This window comes from Sinocyclocheilus rhinocerous, unplaced genomic scaffold, assembly GCF_001515625.1.
Source record: "Sinocyclocheilus rhinocerous isolate Xijiao unplaced genomic scaffold, SAMN03320098_v1.1 scaffold953, whole genome shotgun sequence".
NCBI classification, from domain to species: Eukaryota; Metazoa; Chordata; class Actinopteri; order Cypriniformes; family Cyprinidae; genus Sinocyclocheilus; species Sinocyclocheilus rhinocerous.
The window spans coordinates 952,640-975,338 of NW_015643169.1; the positions used below are offsets into that span (position 1 = coordinate 952,640).

The following is a 22,699-nucleotide window of genomic DNA, read 5'->3' on the forward strand; positions in this document are numbered from 1 at the left end:
TGATGTTTTTTTAAATTGTTTTCTTTATTAATCTATGTCCTAAAGGACTTTTATCGTGAGGCTTGCTTTTGTATTAAACTTTTAAAAGACTTTTGGTGACCATTCCTAAATACAATGAAAAGTATAAAGCTTAATATCTAATATTTTTCACTTTTTAAATTATGTGTTATCTTTATTTCTCCGATTTTATTGTTTGTTCTTGCTGTGGCACATTTCATCTGTCTTGGAGTGTTTTATTGTGAGGCCTGCTTTTGTATTACATTTTTAAAATTTGGTGACTATTCCTAAATATTCAGGTATTTGCATCTGAAAGTGTTCCAGTTGTGTGTCTATAAACATGCTTTTTAAAAAATATAACAAATACAGCTTTATATGATAGATATTATAGGTAATGTATATCAGGTATACGGTTACTAAATTATAACAATATGCTAAGCTAAAAATAACCACCACATGTATTATTTTCTATGTATTGCATATTTTGTATGTTTTTCTTTTTCTTCTTTTGGTCTTTTATTGGCTGGTATTGTATTAAACCATAATATATTTATTAGAACAGAACTTCAAGCAACAAGATTGTTGTTTTTTTTGGCTCAAAGTCACACAAAAATCAAGATTGATATTCAGCAACACACATAGACACCCCACGAGCAAACAAATAATCAGAACATGAGTGAAAATAGGCATAGAATTAAGCAAAAATAAGCACTGACTGCATTTCTGATTCACGTCTAACTCTCACCAGTGAAATAATGCTTCTGTGAAAAATAGGCAACGTATATAACAGTTTAAGCAGTGAACAACAGTAACACAAAATGGGAAAGAATTAAACATCCATTCACACCATACAGAAACAGACATGCCTGTCACAAATAATTGTTTTACGCTGGTCCCAAAAGACCACGATATTAACTGACTGGTCTTCACTTATATAATATTATATTATACATACTAATAAAGAGTATCATGTATAGCCTGTGTACGTTTATACAGCACCTTTTTGAGCAAGCCTTTTGGAGCACTGCCCGTCTCTACAACAGCAAACCACTGGGTTAAATACAGGCCTGCAGTGTATTTTTCTCATCTGAGTCTTGTTGAAAGATGGTCTCGGTGTATTTGTAACCATAATAGAGCAGATATGTGCTGTGCAAATGACCAAGAGAGAGCTGAAAATTCGGTCTCATTATAATCCCTTCCCATGGAGACTTTCGCCCACAATATCACCATCCTTTTCAGTTTCACCAGCTCAGGCATGATAAAGAGGAGGAGACATAATGAGGAGAAATTCTGTTCAGACTGAAACGTTCAGATCATGCATGACCAGTGGTACAACAAATAGATACAGTGCTTGACTGGTGAACAGATTCCCTGATGGATCACTTGTTTGGAGCCTTTAATAGCCACATCTTATTTCACTTGAGCACTTTGCAGTCATCCATCTCACACACAGCGGCCCCATGATGGTTACAGGTCATATTGTGCAGGTTTGCTGCTGAAACTCTGCTCATGTTTTACTGGAAGACCTCTTTGTTTATCCACATGAGGCTACGGGTCTCGTTGGGCTTGGCCTCGTACTCGATGCAATTGAAGCTGTTGCCGAACTGGCAGTGTTCTCTCTTGTAGTAGTTGTAGTATTTCACTTGCCATACAGTTTCAAACATACCGGCATCTTTGAACTGGCAACAAAAAGAAGATGGAAGGTTAGAAACATTTTACAGTTCAGTTCTTTCTACTTGATCAGTTGGCTGAGTGATTTGTCTTTAGTTACAGATGCATGAACGTTTACATGCTTGCACTCCCATAACACATTGCAAAATGAACAAAAAATGCTTTGACATTGTTAGAAAAAAAAAAACATGTCTTGCTTGTTACCTAGAAGTACAGCAGCAATCTGACTACATAGATTTAGCTTGCAGTCTATACTATTTTTTTTGCATATTTGCGATTATTTTAGGTGTTACAGGTTGCACTTGTCTGCACTTTAAAAATATATATTTTTAAGAAATTTGTAAACAAAACATATTATTGCAGTACATTTCACAAGAAAATACTATTTCAGTTTTCCTACTTCAAAATTTCACATTTAATTCAACATGTTACTTGCCGTTTCTTGTGGAATTTTTTTTGTGTGAAATTTTATTAGTAATTTCTGAGTGAAAATTGTTTAAAAGTAAAACATTCACCAATTTGTTTTTGTTTTTTTCAGTGTGGTCACTTGCTTTCCTTTTAATATAGGCTAGATGAAATATTCAAAACTGAAAATATAATTTTCAAGGTTGATATATGTTTTGGAGATTACCGTTAAAATATATTGTAAATAACAATATTGGCCAAAAAAAAAAAAATTATAAATATATATTTTTTGCACCCTTAAAGCGTCAATTTTAGAATTTTAGAGACTGGTATTTAACAAAGTAATCTACCAATTCTAATCTATATTTCTACAATTTTCTGAAGAAAATTTAAGAGTTTATTGCCCTCACTAAAAAAAATTCCACTGAATTCAACTGACACTTAAGTTCATTTGCTGCTTATTTTTTTTAAGTGTATTCAAATTGTCTGGAAAAATATATAATAAAATAAAATAATTAAGTTGAAAGTGGTTCAATTATTTTGACGAGTTAAAGTAACGGAAGAACATATTTTGACATGATTTCTCAAGCATTGGTAGGTAGTTGGCATGGTGTTTATATGAGTTTGCTGTATGGTGTTCTGGGTGGTTTCTTACTGGTTCAGGTCAAAGAGCACAATTGTATGACATTCTGACCTCCACATATGACTCAAAACTACGATTTTTTTGCCTGTTTTATCATCCGTCAGGTGCAAATCAGGAGTCTTGTAAAGTAACACAAGCACCAGCTCCCAGGTCAAGGAGCACATCCCCCAAATTGTATGACATTCTGACCTCCACATATGACTCAAAACTACGATTTTTTTGCCTGTTTTATCATCTGTCAGGTGCAAATCAGGAGTCTTGTAAAGTAACACAAGCACCAGCTCCTCAGTAATTTGAGGCATCATTTAGGTCCGTAGCCAAAACAGTGCGGTACAAGTGAAATCTAATGCGAAGGCTGAATTTAGCTTCAAATCTCAAATCCTCCTGAACAATTTAGCATCTAGCAATTCCGTGTGATTTCATAATGAATTCTATTTTATTTTATTCTATTCTATTCCCGGCTGGGCTGTGTTACCTCTATGAAGACCTGCACAGGTTGTCTGTCCCCGCTCTTGGTGTGTGGCACTCCCTCAGTGTCGTAGGTGCCATTGTAGACGACCTGCTCTTCATCTTTGGACTGCTGCTCCAATGGGAAGCTCTTTCCGCCGATTCCCATTGTGCTGAAAACCCCGTTTAAACAAGTGTCAGACTATCTGCCTGTTTAGCTTATTTGACACACATCTGAAATTCCTTCTGTCAATAAAACATTAACGACTCGTACTTGTAACATGGTTCAGTTTCACAGCATTTCTAAATAACGTAGGCCTACTGCGCAAATAAAGAATCGACTTTAATGCATATACATACTGCAGTCTATTTATATCACATACACGATATATTTCCTTTCTTACAGGAGCGCAGGTGCAGCTTTCGGCCCCAGTCTTGCGAAAACCATCGAGTGCTAAGAGCTATTTATATGCAACCACCTATAATATCAGGAGCATATAAACAGGATCAATTTGACCGCGTTCATACTGAATGGACTTACGTGGCCTCCGCGCTACCCGGTTTCACGATCACCTCAATTTTGTATTTCGACCCTGTTAGCAATTTGATTGTCCTGCTCTGGCCAAACCTCGTCCCGTCCACTTTATAAAACACGGGTCCGTCATTGGGTTGGATTTTCAAAGAAATCGCGATGTTTATTATCGCTGGAACGTCGGCCATAGCTGCGAGATAACGGAGGTCGATGTATTTCCAGGGCTCCCGGTCATTAACGGAATGGCGGATGGTCCCAGGAAGCTGTTGAGAGATGCTGTGACGCCTGCACAAGCCATCACGCCCATTTAATCATGCAGCATACATTTATGCATATGGCCAAACTGGGCTCATATAAATGGCATTGCTAAAATAGGCGTTGCTACCCTATCGATTGTTTTGTTTGTTTATTTTTGTCATGTTTGTATTGTATTCTAGGATTCAAAAATATTGTAAATAGCTTATTAGCATTGGATTTAGATCCTAATCCCATTGTGTCCATCTCCGTTATCCTCGCGATTAAAAACAGTCCCTGTCCAAAGTGCTGAAACTGAAGAATCACGTGGTGCTACGCTAATAATACTGCCTGCAGTAGGCTACTGAGCCATTTTTAGTGAAAGAAGTACATTTTAAATGCACTAAACACAAAACACTGCTATTACGTGTTTAGTGAGCTTGAAATGTTAATAAAACATTAATATAATTAACTAAATTAATTATAAACCCATTTTTAATTGGCTGTTATGAAGGTTTTTTGAAGGAGTATATGCATGTTTATGCAGTTTTGTCTTTGCAGAAAGCTTTGCAACAATAGCAGTTATATAAAAACATTAATTTTAATTAAAACAGGATGTGTGTAAATTTTTAATGGACAGTCAGACCAATAAGTGTCATTTTAAATGACATTTATGCCATTTTAAAAAATATAATGAGAGGAATATACATAATTTGAGTGATTGAGTGACTTGAGTGAAGTTCAAAAGCAGGCAAATTATATTCTCATTTAACATTAATAATAATTTTCATATGAGTTCATATGGCATAGTTCACCCCCAAAAATTAAATTTTCTGAAAATGCACTCACTTATCAGGCCATGCAAGATGTAGATGAGTTTGTTTCTTCATCAGAACAGATTTGGAGAAATGTAGCATTACATCACTTGCTCACCAGTGGATCCTCTGCAGTGAATGGGTGCCATCAACATCACAATAATTCACGCAACTCCAGTCCATAAATTAACGTATTTATCAATTAATGCCTTTCTTTAATTTAGCTTGAGATGGCACAATGCTACTTATTAGCAGTAAAAAATATTTTTTTGTCTGATAGGACTGAAAAGATACTCAGAATTGCTTTTGAAGTCTCTTTTTAAAAATTAAATAAGCTTTCCATTTCACAACAAGGCAATGCTAGTTCATACATACTGATTTCTCACTGTGTGTACGAAAAAAGCCTTTTCACATAGCAAAAATTGTGCATTTAAATGTAACAATATTTCTATGTTTTAAATGATTATGTGGTTATAAAGATAAGACATATGCATACAGATAGCAGAAAGAGAGAAATGGAAAGAGAGGTCAGCAATGAAGAGGGAAGTACAGCATTGGGACACAAAATATTCATTAATATATTAGCTTTGATAAAATAATAGTTGCACTATTTAAACCAAAACATGTTTTGGCAGTGACTCTAAAAAAAAAAATCAAATAAATTAATAAAAAATCAATACTTAAATCAAAATGTGCACAGTTTTGTTGATCTATAAAAAAAGAGAGAATATCTCTCTCTCTCTCTGTTCCATCTGCAAAACGCTTCCATCATATGAAACCTATAAAACCTCATTACAGTCTCAAGCAAATTTCAGTAATACAACTAAAATGTTCGGTAACAAAAGCCACATTATCATGTATGTTTTTAGCCTTTGTGCTTTTTTGCAATACCGATTACAAAATATTCCATAGAATTATTTGCCCAGCAAGTGTTTCAGTCATAATGCTTCCATTGTAGACACAGCTGATGTATTTCAGTCTCTGTTTGCTCTATCTATCCAGTTCCGCCTCCAGTATCTCTCCCCAGGTCTCCACGTCCAGTGGACACATGCTGTTGGATGGGATATCGTCAGCAGAGCGGATGTTACTGTATCGGCCCTTCAGCCACCTCCGCTTTACGCAGCCTTTCCTGTAGTTACGAACAAGAGTAACCTGGCACAAAAAGGAAAGGTAAATAAGAAACAAACAGCAGAGACAGGAACAAAATGAAGCAGAACATCACTTAATTTTAACAGCAATAACACAAACCTTCCATGAACACCCAGCAAGCCTGTCCCCGTCCACCTCCCTCCGGCAAATAGCCAGCACCGAAAGACAGTGGCTCCTCCACAGCTGATCGCTGCCCTCAATTATGTCATTCCAGTGTCTGCAGGTGAGCGAGGCCCGGCACAATCTCCTGACGTCCAGCTCACTGAAGATCCTCACGCTCATCTCAGTAGGAAGGGTCTCTGTAAAGCTCTGCTGAAGTGGATCCTGGCCACCAGGGATCATTAAGGTGGCTCCTCGCTTTGGGCTGAAGATGGCGCTCTTGCTCCTTTTACAGACATTCTGCATCTCTCAGCGTCCTAGAGGAGTTTCAGTTTGATTTTCATTGAGCTCAACACCAGTTATTTGAATGACAGAACATTTGACTTACAAATAATCCATTCTTTAAGCAATACATAGGTTATCGTGTGCGTGTAATTGAACGGTCGCAGTAACGATATCTGTTCGTTCGTGGACAAAGCCACCACCTACAGTACGTAACTCTAGCTAACCAGTGGCTAGAATAGATTTTAAAAACAAATACATCTATATAACTGCATCCAGTACGAAAAACTAAAGAAATGTATTAAAATAATATGTTATTTGTAAAGATTCATACCGGCGGAGGCGTCTCGGTGACAGCTGAGGATTTAAACGTCTGCGTTTGTTTACGCCAGAAACGTCACGACGCCCCGTTCTCACTGCGCATGCGCGTCTCTTCAGCGGAAATTTGAAGTTGTTTTGATTCCGCATTATTATAATGCAGAATATGAGGTATAGGCTACATTTTATATTATTTGTGTACAAAATGTGTCCACCTTTTGGGTAAAAGTTTAGAAAAGAGCCCACGTGCGTGTTTATACAGCGCATGCTCATCGCGGAGTTCACCGGAAGTCCGAAAAATAATCAGTAATATTAATTTCTTGCTGCACTTCTCAGTCAGTTTCTTTAGCGTTTTTCATGCACAAGAAGCGGCGAAAAGTTGACTCTAACGAATTCGTCTTCGCGACCTAATTAAATAGAAAGTATTTTCTTTCTTAAAGTAATAATGGGAGAGTTTGTTTTGAGAGATTCAAGTCTGCAGCGCGGGCGAGCTCAAATCTGCTTTACAGCATTTCTATACACATTAAAGATATTTGATCACTGAACATGAAGTCCAAACAGGTCTGTGTGTCTTATGCACAGATGCCAGGCTTCGAGCTGGAGCAGGTGGACGGTGGCAGTCCTGTAGAGCGGCCCTATGGAGAAACTGTTCTGGGGAGAGGACTATTTCTAGGGGTAGGGTAACCATTACTACTATGCAGTATATTTTCACTAATATGTCTTAAAAATATATTAGATAGCATGCTAATGTTCTTACCATTGTGCAAATTATCAGGCTATAACTAATAAACTCAAGTGCCTGAATTTGAGCCAAGTCTGTTGTGCACTTTTACAGAAATACTGTAAAGCTCAGTAGGCATGGATGAATTACCCAAGGAAAATAAAAACTGTCTTTGTTATTTATAATGTTATGTTATTTAAAAACATTACATATTATTATGTTTATGTTTTTGCAGTGAGTGTATGTATACAGTCATGGCCAAATGTTTTGGCATTGACAATTTTTGTGTTTTGCGAAGTTTGCTGCTTCAGTATTTGAAGATTATTTTTTCCACATGTTTCTATGGTATACTGAAAAAAGTTTTAAAGGCTTTTTTTGGCAAAAAATAATATATATATAAATAAATAAATAAATAATAATAATAATAATAAGTCAATATTTACAGTGTTGACCCTAGTTCTTCATAATCTCTGCAGTTCGCTCTGGCATGATGGATATTAGCTTCTGGGCCAAATCCTGACTGATGGCGATCCATTCTTGCCTTATTAGTTCTCGGAGTTCATCACAATTTGTGGACTTCTACTTACTCGCCTTTTGAGGACTGACCACAGGTTCTCTATTGGATTGAGATCCGGGGAGTTGCCTGGCCACGGATCCAAAATTTCAATGTAATGATCTTTGAGCCACTTCTTTATCACTCTTGCTTTGTGACATGGTGCTCCATCATGCTGGAAAATGCACGGATCATCACCAAATTGCTCATGGATCGTTGGAAGAAGTCGCTCTTGCAGGACGTTTTGATACCATTCTATATTCATGGCAGTGTTTTTGGGCAGAATTATGAGAGAGCCCACTCCCTTGGTTGAAAAGCAACCCCACACATGGATGGCCTCAGGATGCTTCACTGTTGGCACATTCCGTAGCGGACTCCTCAGGAGGAGACGTCCTGGCACTTGCCCTCTGGGACGTCCTGAAGACTTCTTCACTGCAGTCGAACCTCTCTCCTTGAAGTTCTTGATGATCCGGTAAATGGTTATTTTAGGTGCAATATTCTTTGTAGCAATTTCCTTGCATGTGGGGCCATTTTGATGCAAATTGATGATGGCTGCACGTGTTTCTTTGGAGGTAACCATTGCTAACAAGAACACAATGATTGGAAGCGCTTCTTCCCTCCTTTTATAGCAATCAGTCTGCTCTTACAATCTAATTAGTATGATAGTGATTTCACCTGACTAGTACTCATTCACACTTTCACATGTGCTGCTGATATGATTAGTCAATTAATGTTAGCTGGTCATTTTGTGTCAGGATCAAAAAACAGTGAAATTTGTTTGTTTTTTTGTGAAAAGTTCATTTTTTGGCCAATGAAGCTTTTAGCAATTATTTAAAATGCATCTGATCACTCTACACAATAATCTAGAAACAATGTGAACGAACACCACAACAGCTTAAGCAGCAAACTTTGCAAAACACAAAATTTATGTCACTGCCAAAACTTTTGGCCATGACTGTATATACTTACGCTAATTTCCTGTTTCATAAGGAAATATGTCAAAAGACAAAACAGATTGCTGTGCTCTTCGAATCGTTTCATATCATGGTGCCTTTAAATCACCCAGCTCACAGTGAAGTGCCCTCATAGAGTCATTGTAATGTTCTGCTACACGTATGATGAATGACACTGAGCTACAGCAAACAATGTTTATGAGAGTGGTGGGCGCCATTCAACATTTATGATTGGAAGTGACATTGAATTCTCTTCATATAGGAATACATACACTACTGTTCAAAGGTTTGGGATAGACAGGATTTTATTCCAGTGAGGAAAAGCTGAATTTTCAGCATCATTACTCCAGTCTTCAGTGTCACATGATCCTTCAGAAATCATTCTAATATACTGATTTGCTGCTCAAGAAACTTCTCTTATTGCTCTTATTATTATCAATGTTGAAAACAGTAGTGCTGCTTCATATTTTAGTGGAAATCTTTTGCGATATTAAAAATGTCTTTACTGTCACTTTTGATCATTTTAATAATGCATCCATGCTCAATAAAAATCTTACTGACCCCAAACCTTTGTACCATTCACCAGAAGCATTCGTACTTTTCAAGATACAGTTTATCGTCATATAGTTTTGCAAAGAGTTATATATCTGTTTCACTGCGTCTTTGCTCTCTTCCAGGTGAATGATAAGAGAGTGTCCAGGAACCACGGCATCCTTGAGAACCAGAATGGTCAGCTGCGTCTGAAGCCTGTAGGTTTTTGTTTTGATTTGATGTGGGCTGAGAGTCGGGATGGTGGTTTTGTCATTTTACGCTCTTCTGTCGAAGAAAAGCGGCGCTCACCTTTGATGTTAAGACATCAAAAGCGTTTAAATATGAGCTCTCTCCTCGCATCTTTCTCACTTGAGCAGCTGTCTCTCTTAATTACATGTGTCGTCGTTATAGCCTGTTATTCATGCTGTCATAGCAACAATGATTTCTGTGTTATTTGGGTAATGTTCGCTTCCATTGATCTTTTCGAGTATATAACAAGCCCTTGTTTTCAAAAATCTCATAAATATTCGGATTATTGAGTTAATTCATTAAACATACTTTTTTTTCCCAGCTGCACAAGCTCGATTCATTGTTGTTATTATTAATTAAAACTATTAATTAGTATTGTTAATTGAAATAATAAATAATTGAAAAGCTGAAATAACAAAATATAAATATTAGATGGAAAAAGTTAAACAAAACGGCAAACAAATTTATTTTAAAAATAAATACAAAAAATATATTAAAAAGTTGTTCTAAGTACTAAAATATATAGAAAAATACATAACAAATATGGCAAACGCTCAAAAAATAGCTAAAACTTAAACTAAATCAAAAGTAATCAAAATAAAATTAGTGCTGTCAAAGGATTAATCGCGATTAATCGCATCCAAAATAAGAGTTTTTGTTTACATAATATATGTTGGTGTATTGTGTATATATAAATACACACACATACAGCATATATTCTGAAAATATTTACCTGTATTTACATATATATATATTTATATTCATATAATTTATATCACATATAAATATATATAATATATACACGCAATATATTTTTCTTAAATATATACATGCATGTGTGTGTATTTATATGTACATAATACATATACACAGTACACACACATATATTATGTAAACAAAAACTTTTATTTTGGATGCGATTAATCGCGATTAATCGTTTGACAGCACTAAATAAAATATATAATAAATAAATAAAAATAAGTGATACTAAAACAACATTGGTTTAAATGTAGAAATTTTGTTTAGAGAAATTATTGTCAAAGCCGTGGCTTAGCATTTCGTGCACATGTGTCAGAAATATTTAGCCATTGTACTCATACAGGAGACAAATCCAGCCTGATTTCTTCCTCTCCTCCTTGTCTCTTTCAACACAAGGTGGCAACGTAACTGAATAGGCCTGTATGTAGAAGACATATGCAAAAAAGATTACTATTTGCATGTGATCGACCAGTATTCCTCTCATTTCTATCCTCTAGACACACCTGAACCCATGTTTTATTCAGACGAACATTGTGGCTTCCCCTCAGCCGCTGGAGAAGGACCAGTGGCATTGCCTAAAGGAGGGTGACATCTTTTCTCTCATGCCTGGGAAATACATTTACAGAGTGCGTGTCAAAGACGATGATCAAAGCCCCAGGTGATTCAGCCTGTCACTCACAAGCATTCATTTATTATTCAGCAACAACAGAGAACAGTTTTTTTGTGCAGTGCTCTGACCGAGTACAACATGTTTGCAATCTCCTCTCTTATTTCTTTCACTTCCTTAAGGAAAGGGTTAATATTGGTGTTGAATGCATTTGTTTAAAGTCAACATGAAATTTTCTTACTAAATTCAAGTTTGGCTTCCTTCTGGTTTGAAACACATTTACAATCTGAAATGATTCCTCATGTATACAATGAAGTGCTACGTTGTTTTCTTGTTGAATATTGTCACATTATGGAAGTGAAATTGGTTGCAAATGTTTCACAATGATTCAATTAAGGATCCTCATGAATATTCTCAACTTCATGAATATTCTAAAACATTCATGCATGCAGTGTTATCATTCTTTGTCATCTTAAAATAGCACCCTTTATTAAGGCCAGTCATTTATCTCGTCTATCTATATTCCCTCCAGTCAAGATAATGAGTGTCTGGTTGATTTATTTCATTTTGACCTTTTACCTTAAAACCAATCTGTGACCACTGGGTTCAGATCAAAGGACACTTTTATTGTCTTTCTCTATAATGAGCAGACAGGCACACTGGGCTTGAATGGACACGTTCAAAACAGACGCTCTGATAACGCCCAGATGATAAACAAATGATAAGTGCTGCTGTGACAAATTGATTCTGAATGTGCTGATTTGCATGCATTTAAAAGTCATGCCTTTCATCTGTGAAATTAGACTATTAGGCGGCTTAATTTCTTTATGGCGCGCTCGCGCACACTGACGAGGGATTGTTTTTTTGGTTAATGATGAATAGTTTTAAAGACTGGCGAGTTACAAGCCTTGATTGTGCTTTACATTATTGAAGCTTATCTAAGGGATTTTACCAAAGTGTGGTGCTTAACTTAGAGAAGTAGAGAAGGTTTTCACTGCTGGTTCTTCACAGAAACAGTCAGGCATTTGAGGAGGAGGTGCAAAAGTGTTCGAGTGGACCAGCAGCACTCTCTCTAGACTCGGCCACACTTGAAGCCAACAACATGCCCACGAGCCCAAGCGCCACACTCACAGAAGATAAAGGAGCCGGTGATCCTTCACACACTCTTTCCTCTCCAAATGAGGTGTGTGTGTGTGTGTGTGTGTGTGTGTGTGTGTGAATACCACATACAGTATACCCTACCGTTTAAAGATTTTTGGGTAGATAAGACGTTTTTTATTGCATAGGAATCCTGATAAGAGACTTCTTGTCAGAGTTCCTATGCATTAAAAAAATCTGCTTACATATATATGCTTACAATTCTGTAATTTCTCTCTTCTATTTTTCTCTTCATATAATTCTATAACCTACTGTGCTGTATCACTGAAATATTGACTACTATTTTCTTTTGCAATAATTTTTTTATTTGTTTATTTATATAGATTTCTAAACATTAAGCTATTTTTCCTGTAACACCAAAATAGATAATTCTGGGGAGAGAAAAGCTTAATGTTTATATTTATTTATTTTTATGTACAACTTTATATATATATTTAATATAATGTAATTCAATTAATATATATTTTATTTGAATTAAAAATATATATATTTTTTTAAGTTTCTCTCTTCTACACCTCTCTTTGTCTGTACATATATTTCTGTACTCTACTTTTCTGTACTCATCTTCTATATGCTTTACTTTTCTTATCTATCCTCCTCTAAACCCTACTTTTTTTTGTATATGTATCTATATTTTTGTATACTCTTCTATACCCTACTTGACTATATCCTATATACTATAACTTCTCATCTATTTTAAAATGTTTTGTATTTTCAAGGCAGCCACGAAGAGCCAACAGGGCGAGTCTGATCTGCCACAGAAGAAGCGTATTTTGCCGGCCTGGATGATGACCTCAGCCAAAGGTGCTGTCCCCATGGCAACAGATCCAGTGTTCACACCCATTCAAAAAAGAAAGAACACATCCGCCTAGTGTCTGGTCGTCACGGCAACTCTACTCAGCCTAGTTGTTGAGTAATGCATGGAGAATGCAGAGAGAGTTAGTCCCCATCCACTTGTCAGATCAGTTACAGTGCTGTGACTCCGACCCAGCCAGACAAGGTTCAGATTTGGCCCAGATGTCCTCCTCATCCTCAGTGTTACTCCCATGCATCCTGCAGCTCACCAGAAATGCAGATGTGTCGCTAATTTGCTCGGAAAAAAGAACAAGTGTGCTGCAGACTTCTCAAACAGCTCATTAGTACCAATCCTGTCATATTCAGCACTCCATCTAGATCTTGTGGCACTATACCCAGCATTCAGGGTCATGCTTGAGAAAACATTATTCAGCTCATGTAGGAACAGATTTGTGTCTTTAGCAAGCAGTATTTAACCCTCTGATACATGAAGTCCATTACAGTGAACAAGTCTTCAAAAGCCTTTTTTAACCATTCAGGGTGTGATGTTACATCCTTACCCATAATTTTATATTGCTGTCATCTGGTTTTTGGATTTCTTTATTAATGGCAACATAAAATTAAAAAGACTGGTGAAAGAGGTGATGCATCAAATCCCACTGACGTATTTACTACTATTTTCTGTTTCATATGTTAATTCTCTGAAAATATATCATTTTGGTGAAATGTGAGCTTAATTTTACATAAATAAATGTGCATAGGATAATTTTTTGTATGTATATATTTATTTAATATTTTAAGCATGTCATATATTTAATTATAATATTTATTTATTTAAGATTTATATTTTAAGCAATTTTTTGTATAACATCAAAATACATAATTTTATGGAGAGTAATGTTTGAAACACATTTACAATCTGAAATGATTCCTCATGGATACAATGAAGTGCTACGTTGTTTTCTTGTTGAATATTGTTACATTATGGAAGTGAAATTGGTTGCAAATGTTTCTCAATGATTCAATTAAGGATCCTCATGAATATTCTCCCATCAGACCCTGTTTCCTCTGCACACACTTAACGTGATGGATAGATGTTTGGCTGACTCATGTACTGTACTGTTCTCTCTGTCTGCAAAACATCCATGTCACCTCTCATCTCTGACCTTCTCAGTGCCACAGGTCACATCTGGAGCCCCTCTGGGGTGTTTCAGGAAAAAGTGAGTATTGACATTATCCATCAATAACACAGTGTTTTTTCTGTCTATTTTGGAGAAGGCGAGAGCTCAGCGGTAAAGGCAACTCCTACAAAACCCAAACAAGGAGCTACATCCAAGAGGGCAACTGGACCCAAACGGGCTCGTGCCGCACAGGTGTCATCTGAGGAAGAGAAGGTGGAGGAAGTGATGCCCAAAAGAAAAGCAGAGAGACCGAAGAGTGACTCTGGAGACGAGTCTGCGCCTGTGGTAAATGAGCTGAGATATTGTACACAATGTGGGATTATTGACCCCAGTACATTACAATATATTATTGTTCACTATGTTATTATATTATATTATATTATATTATGTGATGTGATGTGATGTGATGTCATATCATTCATATATCATATCATATCATATTATATAAATACTACGTTATATAAATAATGTAACAATATATTTTATTTATTATATAATATTAACTTTTTAATTTGTGGTTACTTGATGGGTGCACTGTTTATATAATTATACAGTTTTATAAAATGACAGCAACAGCAAATTATAAATATCACAAGGTAGAAAAATGTAATGATGATGATGATTGTTAATAATAATTATTTTTATTATAAATGCTGTGTACTTAATAACAACAACAACATTATTATTATTATTATTATTATAAACCATGATTCCATAATAGCAGTAATAATTATTTTTATTATTATGTATTATCATTAATAAATTGTACTATTTATCTATGTTATTATATTATATTATATTATATTATGTGATGTGATGTGATGTGATGTCATATCATTCATATATCATATCATATCATATTATATAAATACTACGTTATATAAATAATGTAACAATATATTTTATTTATTATATAATATTAACTTTTTAATTTGTGGTTACTTGATGGGTGCACTGTTTATATAATTATACAGTTTTATAAAATGACAGCAACAGCAAATTATAAATATCACAAGGTAGAAAAATGTAATGATGATGATGATTGTTAATAATAATTATTTTTATTATAAATGCTGTGTACTTAATAACAACAACAACATTATTATTATTATTATTATTATAAACCATGATTCCATAATAGCAGTAATAATTATTTTTATTATTATGTATTATCATTAATAAATTGTACTATTTATCTATTGACTTTTATAATTTGCTGTTGCTGTCATTTTATAAAATTAGCAATGTAAAAATATATATATATATAATACATTTTTATTAAAAAAAAATCTGTAACCTATAAAAATCTTGTGCATTTTGTGTTTATATTTATGTTTGTATTACCTAATAAATCAGTGTGTCACTCTGGTGGCATATTGTCATTTTGTGTACAGTATATTAATATTATTAAATAATAATAGTGAATACATTTTCTTCCTTTTCATTTTAATCACTGTAAAATTTTTGTCATTTTAAACATTTTGAATTTTTTCTAACTTTTAATAGTACATTTTATTTGTAAATCCTGATAGATATGTTTACATGAATTGTCACATAGAGCTAATACCTGTATTTTGTTGCATTGAAATGTAAGCAGAACGGAGTATTTACTGTGTGCATGCATGTCCTGACAGGATGATGCACCCACTCTCAAGAGCAGCAGAGTCGGATTAGTCCCGGATGGAGAGAACAGCACTGGTGTGATGATGGGGAGGGAAGAGGAGCTGAGGTCAGACGAGCTCACGCTGTAGACTCAAAGACACAAGAAGAAGATGCCAGTGATTCTCAGGTCAGCCAGGGACGGCCGCAGAGCTCAAAGATCACAGAGAGCAAGACGAGCACCAGTAAGGTGAAAAAACGGTGACGGACTCCATGTCCTTACGGCAGCTCCTGCTACAGGTACTGTACCGCAAGATTGAGGCCTGAAGAACCCTGAATTAATTTTTGCTTTATGAACTGTGCCTTTAAACAAGCCAACGTTCAGGCATCTTCATGCATAATGGCATAAACATAACTCGAAATATTCCTTGAAGATCAACACTGCATTTTCTAATTAGTTTGATGTAGTTCATATTATCTCAAGATAAAATGCTAGAAGAGGATTAAGAATGAAACCATCACAAGCATAAGCTTCTCTGAGATGCTTAAAATGCGTAAATCAGCTCGACTGAAATGGTTGGCATGGTATTTCAAAGACAAACACACGTTTTCCCTAATGTCTTATTCGCTGACGTTTGTTTTTAATCCTAAAAAGCTGAGAGATAAAAACACAAAATCTGTATTGTAGCTGGAGGGCGCTGTCCTCAAACGCAGGGGTGAAGCGTGACGTGCACTGATAAACTGTTTGCATTTGTATGCGGTTCAGTTTTCTGTTGGGACTCACATACCCTGCATATTTTTTGTTCCTTCCTTTCCAAACTGTCCTTTAGGCACGGTCATAAAGAAACTACATGGTAAAAAAGTGGCGGCAGTTGTGATTTATCAATGATTTTTTTCAGCGTTTCATTCTGTTGACAGCTAAATTGAAATATCGCATTATGAAGGGTCATAGAATGATAACGACAAACTGAAATTAACAACGGAAATGCTACTGAATAGTACTTTAATTTCCAACTAGATTAGCGGTCAGTGTAATTAAGTTGCATGAATGCTCGTGATTGAATTTATTTGCCTTATTGTGTTCCAGCATGCATTGCAGTTCACTCGGCAATTGTGTTTTTCCTCACGCCAGGAAAAATCCGGTCCACTTTCAGGAGTGCAGTCACCCTGGAGACAGCGACTATGAGGAAGAGGAGGCAGAGGATGCTGACAGTGACAGGCCGGACTGTCCGTATGGCACCCACTGCTACAGGTGACGACAGATGAGTTTAACAAAAGCACAGTACCTCATTTAAATGCTTCGATAGAGTTGAATCACAGTATTTTGATCTTTTGAATTGAGAATTCATTGTATTATGAAAACTGTTACTTTTAGAACTCAAAACTTCCTTCTCAGTGAAAATGGTTTTTGAAAGAAAGATGCAAAACATGAAACAAAAATGCAAAAAATTCCAGACTGTCCACTTTTACACATCTTTATAAGAAACACAATAAGTGGAGCTCAGGAAGACAACATTAAAGCAAGACACCACAGTTTAATGGGGTAAACATTTGAACTGTTTGATATCACCATATTTTCCCCAGTAGATGAATCATAGTACATTAACAAAATCATGTTGTATTACTAGTTTTCAGAAATGTTAGGTTTAAATATGCAAGCGTGGCATTGTCATATTTTCAGAACAGAAATCTGAACACTGGACAAAGCCAGGTTCAAAATTCTTTTTCCATTTTGTTGACATAAAGGTTTTTACAGAGTATATCTCATTTTATCGCTCCACATATAAGAAAGTATTGTCAGCAGCCAGAAACAAAATACTTTTTTTTTTTTAAATCAGGCCAATTACATATGAATAGACCCCTCAGTAAAATTCTCAGAATATAAGATAAAAACTGGAAAGATTGGTGTAAAAACTCATTTTGAGAAAACAGCCTTCAAAAATATGTATTGTAATTGAAATCTACAGACACAAATATATAAAAATGAATCAAATAAACACTTAAATGTGTAATTTGAATGCTTTCTTTCCACTAGTCTGAAAGAAGATATTTTAAGTAAGCAAAATAGCCCAATATATCAAAGTTGACCATTGCGTTAAAAAACAATGGATTTGCTTGTTTTAATTTGCCTGCCTTAAATGAAAAGTCTATTAGATTAAGTGTAACTCTAGCATTTGTTTAAAGTTTCTTCTTCTTTGTGCTTGCTTCAATATTTCAGGAAGAATCTACTTCACAAGAAAGAGTACAAACACACTAAATCACCACGTGAGTATTTTTACATGTGAATTAATGTGAATTGTGTGTCACAGTTAAATACTTGGCGTAAGACAAAGGGTTTATTCAGATCCCTAGCTCTAAGTTTAGCAATAATAAAAGTGATGCTTACCTTAGCAGACACCACTAATTAAGAGTAAGAGGTTTCAGTCAGTCCTCAACTTTAAACTGAATAATGTCGTGTTTACTTCCTTTTATGATCCTGTTTGGCAATAAATTAAAATATAGAGAAATGGATTTAGTTACTCCCCAGAACTTAATAATTGCTGCCAAAATGTTTTTTTTTTGGGCAATATGTCGTTTTATGACTGTGCATGCTAAATCGCCACATTATTGCTGTTCTAACGTGAAATAAATAGTTTTCATCTAAGAAGGAATGGAAAAATATTAGTTGCGCTTTCCAGAACACTGTTCCTAATTCTTAAAAATGCCATCAGTCTTTCTTGCCGGTCTCCTCTCCTTTCTTGCTGTCCTGTCTAATTTGCACTATATACCCGTTGAGCAGTGAGAAATTGCACCGCAGGCCACGGCGTTGATGTGAGAAGTGTGAGCTGTGATCATCATCTGGACTGCTGTCAGAATTATACAGGGTTTTTCCTGCATTTAAGTTTTCATCAGTGATAAATTGTGCGGTGGAAAACACGAAATCTACGTGAGCCGCTTGAATTAGAAACATAAATCTCTACTTCGAAATGCTTTGGAAGGTTAAACGTCTCAAATGACCAGGCGCTTAGTTGATAATGGAGCACTTAATAGCTTCTTTAAAGATGGAACACTAAAGGTCAGTTGCTAAAAAAAATTTAGATGCACATGTTTCAAATCCAGAATGTTTTGGATGTACAGACAGAGAGAGAAAATTCAAATATGTGTGTATATGAATTATAATGATAATGTACAAAAATACTAAGCAGCACAACTTTTTTCAACATTAATAATAACCAGAAATGTTTTTTGAGCAGTAAATCAGCATATCTTCATGATTTCTGAAGGATCATGTGGCACTGAAGACTGGAGTAATGATGCTGAAAATTCAGCTTTGATCACAGGAATAAATTACATTTGACAATATATTCTAATAGAAAATATTTATTTTAAATTGTAATAATATTTCATTTTTTATTTCATTTTCCTGTATTTTGATACAGTAAAATAAATATGCTAAATAAATTGTTGAAAAAAAATGGCAGCCTTGGTAAAAATAAGAGATGTCTTTTAAAAACATAAAGAAACCTTTAGTTTAAAAGAAAATGTGTGTGTGTGTGTGCATATACAGGTATATTTGAACTACTTTTACCCTAAAATAACTAATATATCCTATGTAGCCAAGCTTATAAAATGTATTTGTTAATCATTTAAGTTAAACAATTATTTTAAATTGTCTAAAGTCTATCAACTCTATCACTTTATCACATAATCTACAACAAAATGGCATTTTGCCCCAGGAAAGGTCCTGTTATATAAGTACAGCAGTCTTTTTGAAAGCTCTCTGGCATCTTCCCTAAAAATCAGCATGTCTTAATCCTCATCCGAATAATATATCCTATGTAGACAAGCTTATAAAATGTATTTGTTAATCATTTAAGTTAAACAATTATTTGAAATTGTCTAAAGTCTATCAATTCTATCACTTTATCACATAATCTACAACAAAATGGCATTTTGCCCCAGGAAAGGTCCTGTTATATAAGTACAGCAGTCTTTTTGAAAGCTCTCTGGCATCTTCCCTAAAAATCATCATGTCTTAATCCTCATCCGAAGGGTTTTGGGGAATTTTATATCTGTAATTTAATTTAAAATGACTAGGCTTGTTGCATTGGTCATCACTGCAGATGCAGTCACTTTGACATTCTGAGATGAAGAATAAACAATATGTTTATTGTTACAACCCATGCATATTTAACACCCGCAAATCCGTTCGCCCAGTGAAGCCAGAGTCTGAATCATTTTCCATGGGACTGAATGAGCGTAATATTTGGTGAGTCACCTGAGGCTCCTCTGGGCTGTAGTCACATTTAATGCAATTAAACTCGTCTTAAACTAATTGAAAACATGCTGCATGAAGCCTGGGGAGGAACAGACTGCACATATGGGCATCAGCATCAATCAGAATTAATATTAGGAGAAACATCTAGCAGGCTTTTGTGATGTTTAATTGTTAGCAGTGCTTTCACTGATAAGTGGTTTGCATTTAATGCTTCATGAAGTCACAGATTGTTTTGCTTATTTTCCTCCAGAAAACGGTGTAGTGCGTGCCGAACGCTTCACAAAAACAAAGCCAGAAACCCCAGACACTCACAGCTGTTTTAAGAGCTTTATCGTTCTCAGAAGATCTTAAAAATTGAAGCTTGTAGCCGCATCTTGCATAGCCTAAGCTTCTCAAGCCATATTTACACCGTTTTAGGTGATCACAAGGGGTCAGTGTGAAATACAAGTGTAAACTGGGTCCAAAATCTTTTATTCAAACCACATTTCATGCTGTTTTGTTTGCCCAGCCAAGACCGCTGCTGCTGCTGCTGAGGATGATGATCACTATGAAAACAGTTTTATTAATAATGAGAGTGAGGAGGAGGAGGTGGATGAAGACTCGGACTATGTGCCCGAATCAGACGACAGTGGCAAAGAGGACATTAAACGCCTGCAGAAAGAAGCGAAAGCATTCGAGGAAGAAGTGACTTTCGTTTAGGGTATTTTCCATGAAAACAGCTTCTTGACACTAATCTCACAACAACTATGAAACATCTCACACTCTCCAAGGAGGCATTTTATTAAGTCTTAGATTATTTTCATGACCTTTTACCTTCGTATTTTAAGGAATAGTTCATGTATGTATTTAGCACAACTCATATAGAGTACTTTATCATACTTAATAGTTGATTTTCTGTTGATTGGACCAGGGTTTAGAGTCATAGGAAAAGTAAACACTATTATAAACACTGAAGAAACGGTAATAGTTAGTTTAGTTGCACACTTTAAAAAAAAAAGAAGCTTTTTATTGCTACAATTACAGTGCATTGGGCATTTATACATTTTACTTTAATCATTATTTATCTGCCAGTGACATTTATAGAGCAACAGCAAAGGTACAAGTATAACATTGCTGCTTTATGAGTTTGGCTTCCTAACTGAAATGGAACCCTATGTGAGCGACTTGGAACACTACTTAGGGAGTATCTCTGTGCATCATACAAATAGCACTCTTTAGGTGAAGTGCACAGGAGGTATTGAATAAACATTATGAGGTTTACCTTGTCTGATGCAGCTTTAGAATTTGGACAAAAGGAAGTATCTTTGTAGGCAGGCTGTCTACAACAGCATTCACATCGGAAGGATGCCTTTATGCCTTAAAATGCTGTCGAGGTAGGCAGCTTGCATTGTTTCTGTTTTGTAAGATAAAGCATCAACGCCCAAAATGGAGGTTTAATCAGAATTGTTTGTGTTCACGTACTTGTGCACAGTATGTCAAATGGACCCTCGTGAGCAATTGATTTGGAACGCTCTGCATTGACAGCGTGCCACACGGGAGATTTGACTCATGATTGATCTGCACATTTGAAATTACTTGACTATTATGACGAGTCTCCAAGTGTGAGGTCAAAACTGGAAGTGTATCACAAAACCTAGTGTTTGGACCAGGCCTTGTTACCTGATTAAAGGGATAGTTCTACCAAAAAAATTTACATTTGCTGTTAATTTACTCACTTCCAGGCCATCCATGTTGTAGGTGACTTTTTTTTCTTCAGTAGAGCAGCAAAGAAGATTTTTAGCCGAAACCGTGGTCATAAAATGCAGGCTGCACATTTTTGAAAATAATAATTAAAAAAAAAGCATATCAGGCAACATAAAATTAATACCCGTGGCTTTGACAATATATTGAGGACTTAAGCTAAATGATTGGTCTGTGCAAGAAACTGAACATTATTTACAGTTTTCCCGCGGAATTGGGCTACTTTAACACTGTTGCCGCGGGTTGTTTTTCATGTCCGCGGGTTGAAGCGACACCAATAGTGCGATATTTACCCGGGAGCCGGTAAATTTTACTGTATTTTACCCCCCGGAACGCGATTGGGTTAGTTTTGAGTAGCAAATAGCAATTGGGCGGGTTTTGTTGTGAAAACCTGTCAACCCTGCACCACTCTATTAATCCATAGACTCAAGCAAACGGTCTGTCTGATTCGTGAAGAAATCATTCTTTTGAACCGGTTCTTTTTGGTGAACTAGTTGAACCAGTGGGACCAAATGGGACTGAACTGTCTGAAATAGTCCGTGGCTCAAGCAGCACAAATTTAAGTTTCAGCACAGATCTAAACTCTTTTCATTTATACATTTTTCTCCTTCTGTTGTCAGACAATGGGATGCAAATGAAATAGTGACTGAAACGTGGGCCATTAAGACTACATAACCAGATCTCCCTTCCAAGATGCACTAAAATCATGATTAATAATTAACCACATACACATAAAGATAAAGAGAATGGCTGTGCTGTGATTTCGGCTATATTTGCATATAAAATGATCACTCAGGTTAGAAGCAACAGAATATCTATTTTAAAGGGGTCATATGATGCGATTTCAATTTTTCCTTTCTTTTTGAAGTGTAAAGTCCTGCTCCTCTCAGTCACTCGCTGAGAGAGGTGTGCGTGCAGCGGGAAAACAAGACCTCGCACTTGTGAGGCAGAAGTCTCAGAAACTAGAGGTTTGTCCAAGAAGTCGCTAGATTTGTCACTAGGT

At 35.7% G+C, this 22,699-nt stretch overlaps 2 protein-coding genes and 1 pseudogene across 2 annotated transcripts; 1 reads left to right on the forward strand and 2 right to left on the reverse strand.

Annotated features, from left to right (window-relative positions):
• Window positions 1–141: 141 nt before the first annotated feature.
• On the reverse strand, window positions 142–3,965 carry cnrip1a (cannabinoid receptor interacting protein 1a). Its single transcript, XM_016574389.1, has 3 exons — window positions 3,705–3,965; window positions 3,192–3,336; window positions 142–1,676 (listed from the first exon to the last, which is right to left on the reverse strand). Exons 1-3 carry the CDS (start codon window positions 3,881–3,883, stop codon window positions 1,512–1,514), a joined length of 489 nt encoding a protein of 162 aa, XP_016429875.1. The 5' UTR covers window positions 3,884–3,965; the 3' UTR covers window positions 142–1,511.
• A 1,477-nt stretch (window positions 3,966–5,442) lies between these two features.
• On the reverse strand, window positions 5,443–6,650 carry LOC107757039 (F-box only protein 48-like; annotated as a pseudogene).
• Window positions 6,651–6,653: 3 nt separating this feature from the next.
• On the forward strand, window positions 6,654–21,369 carry LOC107757037 (aprataxin and PNK-like factor). Its single transcript, XM_016574388.1, is given in 12 exon segments — window positions 6,654–6,763; window positions 7,175–7,267; window positions 9,497–9,568; window positions 10,856–11,016; window positions 11,977–12,148; window positions 12,843–12,927; window positions 14,197–14,384; window positions 15,734–15,803; window positions 15,806–15,998; window positions 16,831–16,950; window positions 17,917–17,963; window positions 20,465–21,369. Coding segments are annotated over 11 exon segments (1,392 nt in total). The 5' UTR covers window positions 6,654–6,763; the 3' UTR covers window positions 20,656–21,369.
• The last annotated feature ends 1,330 nt before the right edge of the window (window positions 21,370–22,699 follow it).

Coding starts and splice junctions, on each gene's coding strand:
- cnrip1a (XM_016574389.1), bottom strand. CDS start 3,883: ATGGCCGACGTTCCAGCGATAATAAACATCGCGATTTCTTTGAAAATC. Junction 3,337..3,704: donor CCGGGTAGCGCGGAGGCCAC/GTAAGTCCATTC, acceptor CGGGGTTTTCAG/CACAATGGGAATCGGCGGAA. Junction 1,677..3,191: donor CTGTGCAGGTCTTCATAGAG/GTAACACAGCCC, acceptor TTTTGTTGCCAG/TTCAAAGATGCCGGTATGTT.